The sequence below is a fragment of the Sylvia atricapilla genome, chromosome 10 (genome assembly GCF_009819655.1).
Source record: "Sylvia atricapilla isolate bSylAtr1 chromosome 10, bSylAtr1.pri, whole genome shotgun sequence".
Taxonomy (NCBI): Eukaryota; Metazoa; Chordata; class Aves; order Passeriformes; family Sylviidae; genus Sylvia; species Sylvia atricapilla.
The window spans coordinates 7963800-7982904 of NC_089149.1; the positions used below are offsets into that span (position 1 = coordinate 7963800).

Sequence of the window (19105 nt, forward strand, 5' to 3'; positions counted from 1 at the left end):
GGCGCCGATCCTCCAGCACCCGGCCCCTGCTCTGGAGACGCGCAAGCCGCCACCTTGGGCTTTAACCTTACATCGGTGATTGTTATCTGCTCTCTTTTCAAAGCCTTTATTCCAACACGTGTAGGCTTTGCAGTTCTTTCAAAGAAAAGGAAGATAAAAACAAGTTGCGAAGAAGCTTCCCTCGGGTAGAAGAGGCGCCCCGACAGGCTGCAGCCCGGGCTGAGGGCGCCGAGCGCTGCGGAGCGCGGTGCGGAGCTGGGATTCTGCCCGAGGGTCACTCGGCTGCGGGCGCGGCTCGTGTGCCGGAGAGGCCGCGGCTCTGATCGGCCGGCGCAGGCCAGGGGCAGGTCACGGCGGCTCCCCCTCACGGCTCCATCGCCCACGGCCGCCTCTCTCCGCCCCGCCACGTCACTTCCCTGGGCGGCCGCAGCCGCCGAGTGTCAGGGCGGTGATGGCGGCGGCGGCCGCGGCTCGGGGCGCCGGCGGGGCTGTGCCGCTCCTGACTCGGCGTGGGCCCCGCGCCATGGGGAGCAGCCGCGGCGGGCCGCTCGCCTGAGGCGGCGACAGCGGAGGAGGGCGCGGCACTGCCGAGGGAGCCCCGCCGCGGGGGCCGCCACCCGCGCCGCCGGGGATGCTGCGCTGGGTCCGGCAGCAGCTGGTAGGTGCCTCCCCGCAGCCCCGGGCCCGGCGGGCGCTGCGCTCGGGCCCGTCCCGGCGGCGCTGCCCGGGCCGCGGGTGCGAGGGGAAGCGGGGGAGCAGCGCCGGGTGCGGGAGGAGGAGAGTCCTTCCTCCCACAGGGCCGGGGGACCCGCGGGCTGCGCTTGGATCCTTATTGACGGGGTTTTAAATTTTATTTTAACCCTTATCGAGGGGTTGGGGTGTTTCGGTGTTTTTGGCTTTTGGTTGGGTTTTTTGTGGGGTTTTTTGTATTATTATTTTTACCTCGAAACCCCCTTGGCACAGAGGACGGCGAGTTCCCTTACGTGTGGCCCCCGTTGGGAAGAACTCCCCAAACTTCCCGGAGAAATGACGGTGCCTTTTTCCCTGGACCGGCACTCCAGAGATTCGCAGCTCCTTCCTCCTTCCCGTTGCGAAATGTTTTAAGGCTTTTCCACCCGACGTGCGCCTCTCTCGAATATTTCCCCGTACCTGAGCGCTTCGCAGCCGCTGCGTGCTGAGGATTTGAAAGTGAAAGAAATGGAAGGAAAACATCTGTGAAATGCTTTTGGTTTTGGGGGGAACCAAAGGCAGCAGTGAGGTTGTCTGTGCCCGCACACAGGCGCTGCGCTGGGTTACAGCGGGCAGGGGAAACCAGGCGGCCGTGGCTGTCAGGTCTGTGCTGCTGCAGCAGGGAAATACATCGAGTTTCACTGCTTTGGTTTGAAGTATTGGTAGTGTTTGAAGTATTGGAAGTATTCCTGCCCCGACCAGCTTTATCCTGCTTGCATTTTCTCTAAGGGAAAAACTATTTCTAAATTATGTATTTGTAAAAGAACTTGTTCCATTCATTGGAGTTACTTCGCATCACGGATGTTGTCCAGGTTAGTGCAAGAGCTTACGTTAGTTAGGTTTTCAGGTTTTGATTGTTAAAGCTTTCGTCTCACTAATGATTTAATTTGTTCCGTTGATTTTTACCAAAAAAAAAAAAAAGGTTAAAAAATTGTGTTTTCTTTTTTCCTGCTTTTCTTCCCTGACCTCATTTCTCATGGCCCATAGATTTTCCCAGTTCTGTGTCTGAGGCAGAGCTTGTGATGGTCTCAGTGCCAGCTTGACAGTACTCGGTAGTTTGGTCTGACACCAAGAGTTACTGACCTGGAAATTAATTGCTCTGTTTGAGCTCTGACTGCATTCTTCTGTTTCTGTTACAGTCCTACACACATTTTTTAGAAAAAAATCCTGTTTGCTGTAACAGAGCTGTCATTTTTTCCACTTGAAGGTGGCTTGAGGTTTGTGTTTGTGGTTTTTTGAGCAACATTATGCTGTCTTCTGTAGAGTTTAGATTAGGACTGTATCAGTGCTAGCAACTCATGTATCAAACCTGCTTGCTTTTTTCACTGCAAGTAGTACACTGACCAGCTTTCCAGAAATCTGTTTGCCTGTATTGGAAATAAAAGATTAGTGTAACAGGATGAGCAATAACTTGGCACTTGGAGGTTTTAGTGCTTCTTAAAGGAAGCTGGTGGAAAATGACTGTTTAAACTTGCACTCGTTTTGACAGGGAAGAATTAGTGTAGTAGAAAAGCAGGACAATAAAAAGTCAAGACTCTTGGCAGACATCTAAATATGGTACTGCTGAGAAAAAATTATTGCAGTGATAGGTGTTTTCTGGGTTTTTTCCTATAGACGTCACAGATGTTAATGGCTTGGTTGTTTCACAGCTCATAAAGATGAAAAATGGCTTAAGATAGGTATCACACTGCGTGTTTCTTCCTAAAGACACTCAGACAACTCATCCCTGTGTGTAATTGCTGGTTTAACATAGATCCCGCCATATGTTTGCTTCTTCCCATGGCTGTGATGTTTGGGTTCTGAAAGAATGTCAGAGGGCTAAAAACACGGGGAAGGGTGCTGACAAAATAACCAGAATGAGTGGGAAGAGTGGAGTGACAGAAATATTCAAATCAAAAGGTGCCACATTCTGTGTCTGAGAGGAGAGGAGGAATGTGTGGGTTTGGATGCCTTTGGAGAGTGCGTTTGTACCTGTGCTTTGATGTGGCAAGAAGTTTTGAAAAAGGGTTCTTATCCATACAGGAGGGTTGGAATCAGGCAAATGTGTGGGAGTGATGCAAGTGGGATGTTGTAGTAATACAAAAGAAAAACGTTGGTGTGCAGAAATGCTGGAAAAAGTAGTAAGGGATTGGAGAAAGGGGGAGGGACTGGTGCTTGGCTGAAGGTGCTTTTAGGTAGTTATTAAATACTCTCTGTATGAAACCAGTGAATTATTTTGCAACTTCTTGTTTGCTTAAGAGAACAGTATTTCATACACTGAGTGCTCATGAGTCTACATGGTTCTGAGAACTTGCATTGTTAAGAAGGGAGGAGAATGAAGCAAGTGAACTTAAAGTAATGAGAAGACCTGGTATGGAGTTCAGACTGTTTTAGCTAAGTTTTGAAAGTGGTGACTTTGCTGTGTTTTGTGAATAGCTGTGCATGCCTGTAGAGCTGCAGAATGGGATAGAAAGGCCTGAGCAGTCCTCTGGGGAGACATGCTGAGAGTGTAAGACTTCCTTCATCCTTACTATCATCTTACAGGTCCCTAACAGTTTTTTAACTGAGATTTTAGATATTTTTCAGTGATTTGTTGTATCTAAGAAGATGGTGATAGTAGTACAGCCTTCAGTGCCTACATGGCAGAAATCATCAGGTGGTTTGGTGTCTTGGCCTTCAGTCTGGTTTTCTTGCTCTGAAACAATTCACACCACCCTGCAGAGACAGTTTGTCAGTTTTTTTCCACCTAATGCTGCCTCACGCTAAATAAGCTGCATAGTAAGTCATTAACTTTCCAGTTAATGTGATGTTATAGTATGTAGTTAATAATTGGAAGTACTTAGGTTTTAGTAATGAAAAAATACAGAGCCAAATGGAGTTACAATTCATGGCTTTGAGTAAAATGCCGTGACAAAGATAAGCTTTGGGTTGGGAGGGATGTTTAGGTTCCAGCTCTGTTACCTTGAGATCTCAGAGAGCAGTAAGCGTGTGGATTTGGAGGGTTGCATAACGCCACAGGCACAGCCAACTCTGCTTGAAAAAAGCAGCCGGATAAACAACAGTTGATAGGAAGCATCGTTAATATTCAGGAATAGAAGATAATGTTTTATTTGCATTTCCAGAGATGATGGGTTAGACCTCATGGCAGATCTGTGTACCAAGTGCTGTTGTGGCTCCCATGGTTGAGTTTATGCAGTACCAACACAAAATGAGAGTACAGTGACATTTGTGACACCCACTGGACCAGGTTCCACTTCTCGTTTGGGGCTGTGCTGCTCTGAGGGTGCACATGGAGTGCAGGAGCTTTTGCAGTGCTGTTAACAGAATATACTGACACCTTCACTTGTCCGGCAAGGAAGTCTCTGAAAAATGTGGTAGAACACCCTTGTATGTATGATTTTAGCTGCATAATTTTAAATTATTAGTCCTGTCAGTTGGAGAAGGGTCTCAGGATTTCTCTTCTATTGCTGTTATGAGGAGTTGGAGCCTTTTGACCTGTTGTCTGACAGCTCAGTGAAGTACAAAGGATACTGCATGGAGAAAACCTAAAAGCTGCCTGCCTTTTATAAACAACAAATCAAGACAAGTGTTGTGCTGGATTTGGCAGAGTATCTTCGCAGTTTAAGGATCTGAATGCTGTAGTGCACAGCAGCTTTAAGGCTGTGGAGAGCTGGGTATTTGGGCAAATGCAGCTTTCTTATTTAACTGAAAATCGAAGATAAAATCTGTAGATTAGCTGGAAAACCTAGTTACCAGACTATTTTATTTATTGTTTGATTATAAGAAGGTTCAGATGGGGAGGGATGTCAGGAGTTTATCAAGTCCAGAAGTTCTCTATAGGCTGCGTTGAAGGGGGATCACAGGGAATGTTTTTGACTGCTGTGTGTAGGTAGTGCCTGTCACACCTCACACCCTCCACAGCCAGCACAGTATCTGTAGGAGTGTTCTTCATCTTCTGGATGTGTTCTAATGCAAAATTTCTGCTAATAAGGGAATGTCCTCAAATAGATTAGCACTAGAGGATTGTATGTCTGGGATGTTTTTTTTTTTCCTTTCAGATGCTGGTTACTGTTAAGATGCTGTGAGAGGACAGATGGTATTTTGTAATACCTTGCAGTTACTGGCATTCTGAACAAGGTGGACAGCATTTATCTCATTGTTTGCACTGACAAGTGTGTATTATTTTCACTTAATCATTTTACTGAATGCAGTTACTTTCTGCTCCTGCCCCCCCTTCCCCCCAGAATTCCCTCTATTTTCTGAGTGCCAAAAGTACTTTAAACTAATCCAGTGACTGAGAATCTAGCTTCTGAAATCACCTTGCTATTCTGGAGTAACAATTTCCCCCCTCTTATTTGTCAATGAAGCCTCTTCCTTTTTCTGGCTAAAACTAACTAACTACTTGTTATTTTATGGTAGAAAAATAAATGCGTATTTGCCCAGAAGAGTTCCTGTGGTACAGATTACTTAGTTGATACCTTCTGAATTCTCACTGAGGGATCAGCGAGGTGCGTGTTTGAGCAGCCCAAAGGTTGCAAAGCTTTGCTGGGGTAGTTTGAAAGCTGGGGGTCCTGTAACTTAGCATAGGAGAAAATGTGGCCTTGTTTTTTTTTTTGCTAGAGATATTCTTTGATCTGCTGGACTAGTGCTTCTGTGTGTTTGGGTCTTTTAACCTTATTTTCTCTCTGTATTCTGTGACTGCTGGGGGCTGATCCATTTGCAGCACAGTGTGTTCCAAAGCGTGCAGAACCTGGCCCAGTCTTCAGCCAGCTGTCTGCTCCAAATGGAGACATCCGTTGTGTCCTGTGTGTGATTCCTAAGTCTTACCTCATGAAAATTAAACTCTAAATCTCAGAATTGCATACCAAAACAGTCAAACCAGTCCTGACACTGATTCTTTCAAAGACTGTTTTAAAAATGGGAAGATCAGTGTTGTCTGCCTTGCTGTGAGACTTGGATATCTGACCTGTACCTTGTCCCATCCTCTTTTCTTTTTTTTTTCCTATCCATCAGCTTTTTAACCAGTAAATTTTGTTGTGCCAGATTTCCACTTATCACTCAATAGAGGACTATTTAATTGACTCTGATATTCCTGCACTCAAGGGTCCTGCTTCCTTTAACTTCTGTCTGTTTATGGTTTTTATGTGACTAAGGGAAAAGAGGGAGAAAAGTAGAATTTTGTTGACAGTGAGCAAAAACAATTTGTGTTCTGGTCAATAGGGAGTATCTGGTGGGATGGGTGAAAGGCTCTGTTTACTGCTAGAAGATTGTTTCTGTACTCTCAGTGGAAGGTAAAATTTGTAATCTAAGGCAAGTAAATATGTGCTGGATTTAGTAACATTCAACATGTGTTTTGAATATCATTGGTATTTGTTTTTCGAGTTTTAAGTGGGTTGGCTGACTTCATTAAAACTGACATTTGCTTTCCTCTGGGATGGAGAGACAGAAGTTATAAAAGAAAAATATAAACCAATGCATTTAAATTTCGTTAAAAGGATCATGACTTGTGACTTTCACTGACTATCTGCTCTCACTTTTTCTTGACTGTATTGTGATGTGCTCAGTAGTTATGACTGTTTTTGTAATTATGTCACCAAGAAAAAGTTTACCTCTCAAAAAAATAATTGAATTTCTCACATAAAATCTGTTTGTTAAGCAAGCAGATAAGAGCTGCAGCAAAATAGATGTGACAAAGTGTCTCTGTAAATGCAAGGTCATATCTTATTGCAAAACACAGGTGACATATTTGCAACTAGAGCTTTTTTTTAATACAAACCTCTTTTCACCTGCTGTTGAGAAAACCGCTTAGCATTAGTACAAACACTGGTAGAAAAGATAGAAAGTGGGACTGAGAACTACACTGTGATTTAAAAAACAAACCCCTGCAATTCCTTGGCCTCCCACATGCAGTGACTTAAGAGGATTTTTCCCTTGTTTACTTGGAGTAAAAATAAGTCTGGGAAAGGAGAACTTTCCTGTAGATGGGAAGGAGAGATAATGGTGTAGACAAAAGGCAAACTGTTTGTTTTTATCCTGAAATGTTTTACTAGAGGATGAGGTTTTACATGGTTTATCCCCCAAAATATACACTGTCATCTGTTGTTGCATTTTGTTACTCCTTTGCACGTTTTTGTGCTACTTTGTGTGGCTGTGCACATTTGTGTAGATATTTACATTTCTGCTCGAAAAGAGAATTGCAACAAAATGGAAAGGAAGCTTGAGATTTAGCAAGCTTTAAGGATAGACTAGTCTGTACACATGGCTGAAAGCAGGGCATTAAACTGACACTTAAATCAGAAATCATGTTCAAAATGGAATTAGAACTAAAAATTCTATTGGGTGGATGCAGTAGACTCAAAACTGTGATGTTTTACAGGACAGGCTTTCTCAAAGCATGTTAAAAGGAAGAGCTAGACAGTTCCAACTATGAACTAAATTCTCTCCTGTGAAATTTGTTGAGCAGCCACTGTCAGCAATTGTCAGTATAATTTTGGCACACCTTTCAAAAAAGCCCTAAGATTTGTTATTTAATGGTGATTTTGAGGGAGGATGCTTTTTGAAAGTGTTTATTGGGTTCTTTCCATGCTGAAAGAAAATATGAGTTAGACTCACGGTGCAGGAGCTGATTGGCATAAATAACTATTGCCTACTAGAGCAAATCCAAATATTGAAAGCAGAGGTTTTCAATAATGGCTGTATGAGTAGTCCAGAGCAGGAGCCCTTCATGCTTGTGTGAAATACTTTTATAAATGATTCTTCAAAGCAGAGGGTAAACAGCATTTCATTTTAAGATAATAGTGTATATAGTATGCCAGTAGCTGAAGGAATGTATGATTGCTCTGTATTTTTCCTGTCAGGGACTTGACAAATGTCATTTTTTTATGGTGAAATTGCTATCTACAAAATTTGAGCTGCTTTCTAGACTTAAGGGAAAGTTTGTAGCCTGTCACAGATTTGAATGTTTTATTTAATATTGAAAATCTGCTATAAGCCTACTTAAATACAAGGTCTGTATGGAAGGGATGCACATGGGATCTGAGATCCTATGGTCATTCGAGGTATGTGAAGGATTTGTGTGTTAAATGTTTCATTTCTTGCATTGGTTCTGTATTTTTTAGCGTGGCCTGTTTAGTAGCTGCTATTTCTGTGATTGATTATTGCAGAATTGTAGCACTTCCCATGCTCAGTGTAGTTTATATAGTTTGAGAAGTCTTATGAAAACCTGGCTTGTGAGTTTTGAGCTGTCAGTTCCTACTTTATAAAATGTGGTGCCCTCTAGTTATCTCCTGATGAGGTCTGAAGTCACCCTTCAGCTTTAAAAAATCTTGCCTGCTCTCCTTTTGTACATGCCTGACAGGAAGATGATATTGCAGATAAAGAAAACTAATTGCTGTAGCCCACAGAGGGAAACTTTTAGTTCTGAAATTAGAGCTGTGTAGTTGGAAGTTCAAAAGCATCTCCATTTCCATGTTAGAGTAATGAGCTGCCTTGGGAGCATGTGGCAGAAGTCCACTCATTTTGGACTGCAGACACTGTCAAACCTCAATGTCTCTTCAATTTCTTGGACTTTATGTAAAGTGCTTTTTTTTATTTTTTTTTTTTATTTTTTTTTTTTCCCCAGAGGAGAAAGAATTAAGAGTGCACTGTCTGGCCTTGAAATGTAACTCGGGAGCCACTAGCCCTGCCTTTGGGATTGAGGCTCCCTTCTTAGAACCCGAATGTTAACTAAGTTCTTTCCTTCATTGGAGTTGAAGATGCATTTATTGTAGAGTCTCTTTTCTTCCAAAAAGCGTCTGAGCAAAAGTTATTGATGATCTGTGTGTCTGACAGGGAGCATCCTAAAATAAAGCAAAGGACAAGGAATATATTACAGGCATCTGGTTGGTTAAGCACATTGAGGCAAGAGGATAAGCTCCATCCAACCTGGCCTTGAACAATTCCAGGAATGGAGCAGCCGCAGCCTGTGCCAGGGCCTCACAGGGAAGAATTTCTTCCTTGTACCTAGTCCAGATCTGCCCTCTCGCAGTTTAAAGCCATTCCACTTCGTCATGTCACTGCATGAATTTGTAAACAGTCCCCTTTGGCTTTCCTCTAGGCCTTTTTGGGTACTGGAGTAATAATCCTGTAGGAAAAAAGTGAATCTTGGCATTCTGTGGAAGACACTCATGAAAGAGCAGCTGTTATAAGGTCCTAGGTTTGTATTATCATCTGAAGTCCAAAATGGATTATGCTTTATAAATACTGTGATTTAGATTGTAGGGGAGGATAAGAAAGCCATTTCCTTCATTGAAGCAAGTTGGACTGTTTTTGAATTAAACCGTTTACCTGAGTCTCCATTCAAATCCTTTGCTGCTGACAGGGTCTGGACATGCCATAGCAGCCTTTGAGAGTGCTGTGTTAGAAAGCTTAACTTGTCTGTTCAGCTCATTTTTCCTCTCTGATTTTATTGATGTTACAAGACCAGTATGTTTGGCATCGGTGACCTGAGCAGAGAAACTGGCGTGGGGCAGTATGTTAGCAGTGAATGAGGCCAGTTTACCTTGCTTGTTGTATTTGCAGATAAATAAAGAGAAGATAAGTGATTTTTTTAAAAAATTTTAAGTAGGGATTTTTCCAGGTTATTTTTGGTGGTCATCTTGACAAAATCGTGTGTAAAGAACAACTTGAGCTCTGTGTGAGCAGGACTTGGTGGCAAGCACCAGTAAAACTTTTCTTAATGCAGTTCTAGGCATATTTTAACTTTGTGAAAGGTTATTGCCTCATAATTTTGCAGGCCTTGTTGCCTAGAGGGTGTGTTTTCATAAAATAATGTAATCTGGTTATAGGTCTTTTAGGAGGTTACAACATGATTTATTATCAGATATTTTGAGCAGCTGTAGATACAGTAAGAGGGAAAAGGAAGTTGCATGAACAGTTGCATGACTTAAAGTAGTTTTATTTCTTTACTGTACTGGTGTTTAAAAGGGAAGGTACAAATTGCATGGCCCTGTGTACACATCAGGGTGCTTCAGCTGATTCACTATTTTAGTTGTTAGAGCAGTGTTTAAAATTGCTGTGAGAGGCTGTTTCTTCCTTTATGTTAACCTTTGATATGGCAAATTCAGTTTGACTACTGCCGAGTTACATGACTGAAAGAATTATTGGCTGACTGTATGGAGTACAAATTTACACAGACTTCTGAAAATGGGCATGGAGTGTGAATAGATCATCTTATCTGACAGAGGGAAAAGTATTCTATGTATATTCAGAAGAAAATCCAAAGCAAGAAAATCCATTTCCTCAAAACACCTTTAATCAAAATATATCTTGACAGCAGTGTAATAGCAGACTTTTGGGCTGTCTGCCAGGAAATGTGGTGTTCTGCTTCTGCAGCCATGGTCAGTCAAGTCACTTCCCTAGGAAAAAGGGTTTCTGAGACCAAGTTTTCTTCTGTTTATTTGCTTTATTAAATAGTGTGTGATATTCAGAAAGGTTTTGGGGGAACTGCTGCTTTTGTCTGTCATGTTCAGTGTGGGTTTTGAAAGGAGGAAGATGTTCTTTCAAACCCCTTTCACTTTGCAGGGGTCACACAGCAAAAGTTCTTCAGGTAAATATAAGTTTGGGTTTTCTTCCCCCTCTGTAAAAGCTGTGAGTAATGAATAAGAAACCCTGGGTGATGATATTAAAGTATACGAAGTTAATGCAAGTCATAAGGAAAAAACCACCTGCCAGATGATTTGTGATTATCAAAGCACATATTGAAATTGATGTGTTGTTTGCAGGTCTCCCGTCAGTAATCCTGGCTGAGAGGTCTGTGGATTTCTGCTGTCACACATAACAGTGCTGTACAGTGTGTGGGGAGGGCGTTGGTGCACCCTGCCAAACGTTAATAGTGGTATTGAGGTGTTAAAAGTCTTGCAGTTGATGTGAATGTTACAGCAACAAGTTGACTACAGAAGCATTTCTTTCTTTTCTTCCTTTGCACTTGCAGGTGTTGGGAGGGTCTTTTTTGTAGTGCTGATCTGCATTTGCTTCCTGTGTGGTTGCCTGGTTTGTTATATGTGTTATTAAGGCTTCCTCAGCAGCAGCGTAAAACTCTTCTTTCATGGGGAAGCTTTTTATTATATGACCTGACAACTGGCATGACATATTAAAAAAAACTGGAAGAAAAAACCCAAGACAAAACCGAAAACACAAACCAAAGTGGGAAAATGGATGGATGAGTTTTCCTTATCTGCTGGTCGATGGGCAGTTCTCCAAGTACAGTGGTTGAGATGCAGACAAAATGTAGGAAAGAGTTGTTTGGGGGCGGCTGTGGAATCCCACGTCTTTCATGAAATAAATTGCATAAAATTGCAGTCAAATATTTCTCCTCAGTTCCTCAGGATATGTTTTCTGTGCTGTTTTAAAGGGGCCTAATTTACTGCACAGAGAATATCTTTGTCTAACTTTTAGAACAGTAATGAAATCACTGCTGAAGAAGTTCAGTAAAAATTACTTAGACTTAGCTTAGAGTCATTCAAATTTATAAAAAATGAAAGCTATGAATCACTCCTTTCTTTTTCTTGTTTTAAAGGTTATTTTCGTTTGTGCTTTACAAATCAGCTTGACTGGAGTATCTGTGTACTGTGTGTAAGTGGCATGCTTTTAGGCTGTTTTCAGAACCAAAGTATTAAATTCATCTGGATGCAGAACTTCTGCTGGGGAAGTGTGTTTCAAAGATTAAATGAGAGCTGTATTCCAAGGCTAGATAACGCCTGGTTCGTGTTGATAAATCATCTGAAGGACTGAACCTCAGCCAATAAATCTAGATTTAATTTGCAACATGAAGGGAAGAAAATCAGGTCACTTCATCTTAGGGTCAAATTTTATTTAAACATGATTTGTGTAATATATATGCCTGTAATATACCTAGCCAAGAAGCCTGAAATACCAGGCTTTGTAATATATTCAGCATTATTTGTTATGAAGTTGGTGATCTGTGCACTTGGGTAGAAATCACTTCACTAGATAACTGCAGGAAAACTAACTTTTTTTGGAAAGAGATCGGTGACAACTTAATCATTTTGCAAGACTCTAATTTAGGGTTTCTCTGCTCATGCTGTTTAGCTGCAGAAATCCTTTGACAAGGGCATGTTACCCTACTTTTGCAGCTGAGTTGGAGAATGACGTTAGAAAGAGAGAGAACTGTCTATTAAGTGAAATTAGGAAACAGTGTGCTCTCTGCACTGCTTTGCTGCCTGCACAGAGCTACTGTGGAAAATCCCTTGCTGGGCAGAAATTTGGACCACGAATCACTTTAGTGTAAGGAGCAGTGTCTATGACCAGCCTCATAATTAGAGAAGAGTTAAAGACATTTCAGCTCTTGAACAATGAAATTCAGTGCCTGTGCAGAATTTTCCTTGGAGAGATGTGTAATTAAAATTTCTCTGGATGATCTGCTTAGTTGTGGTCTCATCAGCTAATTATGAGACAGCAGAGTTGTTTACTAATTTCAAGTGATTTTTAGTAGTTATAATTGTAAAACTTAGGAAATCTGGGGTTTGTTCCCAGCTCTGACACTCACTTCCTGCTGTGACTGGAGTCAAGTCACTGAGGTTGTCAGGGATGTGTCCTTTTCCAACTGCAGCTCTGACAACTGAGGGGTTTTTGTCCCCAGCCTGCCTTGTGTGTGCTTTGTGATCTGCTGACTGCATAGCTTCTGTGCCTTCTCTGTGGCAAATGTCAACCAAACAGAATTAAATCTCTACAGACTGCAAATTTAAGCTGTTTTAGCTCCACAATTGCACGTGTAAACTTGTATGGCCTGAGATTCTGATTTATTTGGAAAATAAAGTTCTTGCTTTTAATCATCTGAGCCTGCTTCAGCAGAGGAATTCATTCTGAAAGAAGTGCTTGTGCCATGAGACTGGAGTTGTACAAAGGTCTTTACTCTTCATCATAAATGTCATCAAACTCATCAGCCTTCAGGTGCTCAGATAGTGGCCTAAAAAGGGCATATAAAAAATTCACTGATATCCTAGTCACTCAGTAATCTTTGCTTTATCTTTTAATAGCATTCAGCAAGTGGCATGCAGGTTAGCATTTATCACTGTCAGAAAGAAGACTGCAACTTGTTTTCATTGCTCTTTGTGCTTTTTTCCTTGCTTTACATCTGTTTGATTTAGAGTGGAATTTTTTTAGGCTATAGAGTCTGACTTTGCAGAGTGAGGATGTCTGGCATTTTGTGAGTGCCAGACGTGTTCTGAGATGTAGAAGGGAGCTGTGTATGAAGTCTGACTAATTAGGTGTCTTTTTTCTTGCTTGCAAAACACTTTCATTTGTGGCATCTTCTGGATTGATTTAGAAATACTGTGTCACTGATGTCAGATATCCAAAATGCTTCTGCTGCAAACTCTCTTCTCTTTAAATTTTGTGTCAGCAGTTAACAGGTACATTTTTTTTATCTTCATTTCATGCTTGTATTTCTTTTCTTAAAGCTGTGAACAGTTCCTTGCATTTTGCCTTTGGTATCCTGTGTATTTTTTTCCATCCTTTCCCCTATCTACTTTTTGTCTCCCTGCTCCACTCTTATCTTTAAACAAGTTTTCACCCTGGAGCATGTGACTAGACCAGCCTTCCACTGCTTGTCATCTAAAGTTTATTTTCTTTCAAATATCTTTGAAAAATCTCCCTTCCTTTCTTTAGACTCTCTTCATTATTCTGGACCTCCTTCTTTCTAAAACAGAATGTTTCTGTAGTAATGATGCCAAATGCAAACATTTGTATGTTTGAGAGGATTTTTAAATTATTCCTTTACTTTAAAATTACACCATTCTGAATGTGAATGTATCTAATGACCTGCATTAGAGATATTAATGGAGTAAAAAAATCAATGTTTGGTTATAGCAGCTATTTTTTATGTCAGTCATGGTGCTCACTGTTCATCTCCCGTAGTTAACTGGTACAGAGATATCTTCTGCAGTTCTGTGAAATGTCATTTTTTATTTGACATGGGTAAAGCTCTGAGCCTCATTCACAAGTGGAGCAACACAACTGCAAATGCAGTTTCCTCACCTGCAGTAGTGGAATTGATAACACCCTTTCTAGCAAAGGACACCACCAGTTGTCCTTGTACTTGGCATCAAAGAGCAAGGAGATTGTGTAAACTCTGCAAGTTGGTTCTAAGATTAGGAATGTGTGTGATGCTGATGCTGGAATTCACCACTTTGCAGACAGTCATTGATTCCTAATCAAACAACAGTTCCACATTTAATTTCAGTAGTTTGTTTCATGTCTAAAAGCTTTTTGCCTTTTTCTTTAGTAGTTTTCTTGGCCTATTATCTGAATTATTACTGTTTTGTTGTCATCTGCCATCACCTGCTTCTCCGGGTCAGAACATTTTTGCTAGGAAGGGTTCTAGTGAGTCATGTAGCCCCAGGAAAGGCTCAATTAAACATAGACTTGAATGTCCCAGATATAAGCCCTTATGTTACAGACATTACAACCTTTCCTCATCACTTATTTTGGTGTTTAATTATTCCTTTCCACAACAAAGGACTCTGTTTGCTTTCCAATACCCGGACATAAGTTTTCTTACCTGCAGCTTAAGCCCGCTTACTGCTGTTCTTTGGCCTTCAGAGCACTCATTTTCTCAATGGAACAGTCTTCTGTGTATCAGGAGATTTACTAGGATATCCCAAGTTTCCTTTCCTCCAGGCTAAATGACTCTAATTTGTTTGCTCTTTGCTTTTTAGATTGTTCAGCCTTGCGTTATATGTCATGTTTTCAGGATCTCTTGGGGCTCATGTTGCGCTCCTCTGGGTGCTGTCCAGTTGGTTCACAGTGCTTCAGCTGTGGCTCCCACTCCTCCCCCAGCCTCCTCTGCACTGAAGGCCTTTTTCTCAGTGGGATGATGTGGATGACTCATGTCTAGCCTGTGATCTGTTATAGCCTTTGACATTTTTCTTCAAAATTCCTTTATAGGCTTTTATTCTCTTTTTCTAGATGCAATTTCTTTGTGCTGGATCTTTGTGTTCTGTGCATCTGGTTGGTCAAGAATTTTCCCTTACTTGGTGTTCTTGCAGTCCCAGGGTGCTGTCATCTCCAGGTTTAACACTTGTGTTCCACTTCTTCTTGAAGATGCAGATGATGAAAACACTGACCATTAGACCTGAAACAGGGCTTTGATTCCCAGGGACCTCACTGAGATCATCTCTTTTGGCAGGAAATATGCTGCTTTTTTTTTTTCCCCCCATGAGTTTGGTTTCACTGTTGCACCATTCTCATATGAATTGGTGGTAATGGCAGGAAATCACATTTGAAATGAGATAAAATGTTAGTTCTTGGAGCTAGAACTTGTTTGGAAAAATGCTGCTGTCTAGTCAGATGCACGTGCTTTTGGCTTTTCTCTGGTGAGAATCTTTTCAAACTCCAGTTACCACAGCAAATTGGTATAGCTATATTTTGATCTTTTATTTTTCTCTATAATCTGTTTTATTAGGGTTATCATAAGCATGGCTGTGAGGTTTTCTAAATTACTTTTGTTTTCATTTCCATTTCTGTTTCTTCCTTTTTAAGTTTTGCAGGGCTTCAGGTTTGCATGTTAGCAAGTGTTCTCTATCCTTGAGACAGAGTTTTTGTCGTTATTTTTTTCAGAACAAGTACACAACCTCAAAATAGAGATTTTGGGTTTTTTTTCTCACAGCTTTTGAAAATTGTCTGGACACAGCAGACTTCAGTTTTATACAGTAATTATCTTTACTCTTTGAAAACTGCTGCTTGATATCTGAATGTCCCTTTCTACAGAATTTTACAAAACAGCAGTTAATAAAATCAACTTTCTTGCTTACTTCTTTTTTTCTTCTCTGTTCCAGGGTTTTGACCCACCGCATCAAAGCGACACAAGAACTATTTATATAGCAAATCGTTTTCCCCAGCATGGCCATTATGTTCCTCAGAAGTTTGCAGACAACAGAATCATATCATCCAAGGTAAGGAATCAATCTGTCGTGGCAAAACCACTTGATTTGTTCCTTAAGAACTTGTGTGGCCATTCTGCACGTGTGTATTGTGTCTCGTGGTGTATATACAATATTCAAAATTGTAAACTGTCAACTGTTTTGAGGGAGAAGCTGGGTTGCTTCATATGTAGTTTGTCTCGTTCTCTCACCCTTCTTTCTTCAAAATTTGAGTACAGAGCACTCAAGCAAGTTGGTCAGGCTTTCTGAAGAAAAATAGTTTTTCAACCAGTGTTGCCTAAACTACTGAAAAGGCAGGATGAAGCTGGTTGTGAGGATTTTTAAAATAGCCTAATTGAAAGCCAGTACACTCTGCATAAAATAAATCAGCAGTGGACTGCAGTTGCGGGTTCCCTCCCGGTGTGTCCTTGGATTGAAATCAATAGAGCTGATGGTGGGGATGTGCCTCGTCCCTGTAGTGTTGGAGGGAATGTTACAGCTGCAGGAATTAATTTCTTTCCTCCTACCCAGGACACAAGCAGCCAAATGACTCCAGCTGCCCCTGTCCCCGTTGGAGGAACACATTTTAAACTTGGCCTGTAGAGGAAATGCAGTTGCTACTCTGCTTCCCTGCTAGCTGTACCAGAAGGAATAAAAAGAAATGGACAAAAATTGGATACAGGGATACAGCAGTTCTGCGTGGGAGAAGAGCAAGGTCTGGGGGAGGGGGTCTGAGGAATGAGAAGATTTAGGTTAGGAAAGTTCAAGGGGAGTGGAACTGAATTTCACTGAAAAATGGTGCATTGAGTAGTAATTATTCATTTCTCTCTCCTTTTTTTCTTTTCAGTATACTGTGTGGAATTTTGTTCCAAAAAACTTATTTGAGCAGTTCAGAAGAGTAGCCAACTTTTATTTTCTCATTATATTTTTGGTTCAGGTAAGTTGAATAACACTCAGGAAATTGCAATTTTTTTTGTCAATTCTGCCACTGATTTTTGTTCCATGAATTTAACTTCTGTACTTATATATTTTGTCTATAAAAACACATTTCCAGTTTCTCTAGGAAAAGAACATAAATTCAAAAATAATTACGTCCAAACTTAAGTATCACCCTTAGGTTTTACCCTTACCCTTCATGAGTGCTAATGTATTTAAGTGTGTGGCTTCAAAGTCCATTGCACACTCAGCACAGGGATTAAATTGTCTGCCTCAAGTACAACTTAAAATCTCTTAAAAGAGAAATGAAATTCCAGATACACTTCTTGTTTTCGTGGGTGTTGTGGTGTTGAATATTTGTATATTTTCACTGTGGGTGGTTTTAAATCAACAGACTGTTGTGATATAGTTTGAAAATCCTCAAATTCAATTTGTTCAGATAAAATGAACACACAGATGTTACAGTTAAAATCAATAGTTTGCCAGTTTTGAAGACCTCAATTATTGCTGTTATTGTTACAGTTTATGTCAGAAATGTTGCTGTGGCTTTTGTAGCAGACCGTATTTCTTTTAATTAAGAACATCCACGAGCGGATTAGGACAGTCTGTACATTTTCTGATCTTTGCCTTTCCAGCTCTGTAATGTACCTGAATGCTGTGGAGCTGCTGCAGCCTTAGTAGGTGAGGGATAAGTGGGAGAAGGGTTCTGAGGAGAGTAACTTTTGAAAGACTAATTAATATGAGGCAGAGACAAGATTGTGCGTTACACAAACTTTTCTTTCATTATAAAATAGAATTATTAGAACAGGTACAGCCCTCCACAATGATTAACCAACATTTAGAGTGTGCATCTGAAAAAGATGGCACCTCATTTCACAAAGAGCAGGGATAGCCAAGAGTTCATAAAACTTGTCTGTGGTTGTGTAAGGTGTCAGTATCAGGGCCAGGTCTGCAGCTTTTAATCCATTGCATCCTGTGTCCCTTGATCTTGTTCTTTCACGTTTAGAAAGAAGGACATTTCTAGGCTGAAAATTCCTGTGCTGGACTAAAGTCATACAGTTCTAACTTAGGCTAACAAAATGTGTTGTCCATCACATCTTCCTAGCTAAGAATATTGACTGTGCTATTCTTATTGTAATGTTTCATGCTGTTGAACATATTGTAACATGAGGAAGATGGGAGCATGCTGAAGGTGGAGCATAAATTTTATTAAAGTAACCACAGATAGCCGTGGCTTTTATTTCTTTGTAATGCAGATTTCTCTCTTCAGTTCAATATTGTGTCTCAGTTCTTTCAAACTGTTGGTTTTCAGTAGTATCTAAATGTGTCGTCCATGAATAAATAAGAATCTAAGGGCAGAAATTCTGTTCTGAGTGTGATCCTTTTCTCTCAGTTTGTGTCAAGTGGATGTCATTGTGTATGGGAAATGTCTCCTTGTCTATGTCTCTGGGTTCTTGGAAACAGAACAGCAGAAAAGTTGAAGTAATTTTTGTTAATTTGTTAGAATGGAATTCTGGTTTTGTTCAAATCCCTTTTGGAAGTTCACTAATATCTAATATTTTTTCTTTTTATGAAGCAAGGCTGCCTTTTAAAGCCGACCACCATGGTACCTTCCCTGCTCTATGAATCCCGTGTGGCCAAGATGCAGTGTCTGTCATTTCCACCTTTTCCACTGGGGATGGCAGAGCTGGGGCAGGGTCTTGTTGTGTGATTTCAACAGCACAGTCCAGTCCACGTTGTTCACCACACATGTGCATGCCCAAAACAAGGTGACAGACTGCATTTTGGTGACACGAGGTGTGCCATGGATGTGTGTCCAGCTGTGTGGCAGGCAGAGGACCATGGTGTCCTTGTGGAACATGACAGTTCCACCAGCACAAAACCTGCTTCATTTTCATATATGAGCCTCTTTTGAGGAAGAACGAGAGAGTATAGATGGCAGAAATGCCATGATTAATCCTATCCAGGCAAAAATCAGGTGGTTTTGGTAGGGTTTTTCTTGGTCACGATTCTCCTAAGCTGAAATTGTAGTGCTGCAGTTAAAGAACAGCAATATTGCAGGCTAGGTCTCATCTTTGTTGTGTTCTATAAATTGTCTGTTTCAGTAAAAAAAAAAAACAAAAAACACCAAAACCTCATGTGTGCATTGTAAAGTGGCATGATCTGTTTTCTCTGTGAGATTCTTTCCCCATAACAGAGTAAACTTCATGTATGACTTTTTTTTTTTCCTTCTCTAATGATTCCCAAAGCAATGCCATAAGTCTCAGGTAAAGTGGATCAAATCAGTGTCTGTGGTTTTGACAGTTCTTGTGGATATTTCCTTTACAGCACTTGACCATGTTGGTTTTTTCCTGCAGCAGAGGAGAACCACTAACATCCCCCCCACATACAGAACCTTAGTGTGTACACTGCACTTTTGGCATGCCAGCAGTAATAGCACAAATTGTAAAAACTGCATGTTAACTTGGGGCAACCAGAAAGGTGCAGTCTAAAAAAAAAATGTTCTCTAATATCTAAACCATTGGGAATTACTGTTCTTAACT

The 19105-nt window shown here is 41.0% G+C and overlaps 1 protein-coding gene across 6 annotated transcripts in view; it reads left to right on the plus strand.

Moving 5' to 3' along the window:
- Positions 1–451: 451 nt before the first annotated feature.
- The window catches only part of ATP11B (ATPase phospholipid transporting 11B (putative)), a 66118-nt gene continuing 47464 nt past the window's right edge, over positions 452–19105 (plus strand). For all 6 annotated transcript variants that reach the window (XM_066325808.1, XM_066325806.1, XM_066325807.1 and 3 more), the window contains exons 1-3: positions 452–658; positions 15543–15659; positions 16474–16563. In XM_066325808.1, the coding sequence (XP_066181905.1) occupies positions 632–658; positions 15543–15659; positions 16474–16563 (234 nt within the window). In that variant the 5' untranslated portion in view covers positions 452–631. The remainder of the gene's footprint in view (positions 659–15542; positions 15660–16473; positions 16564–19105) is intronic.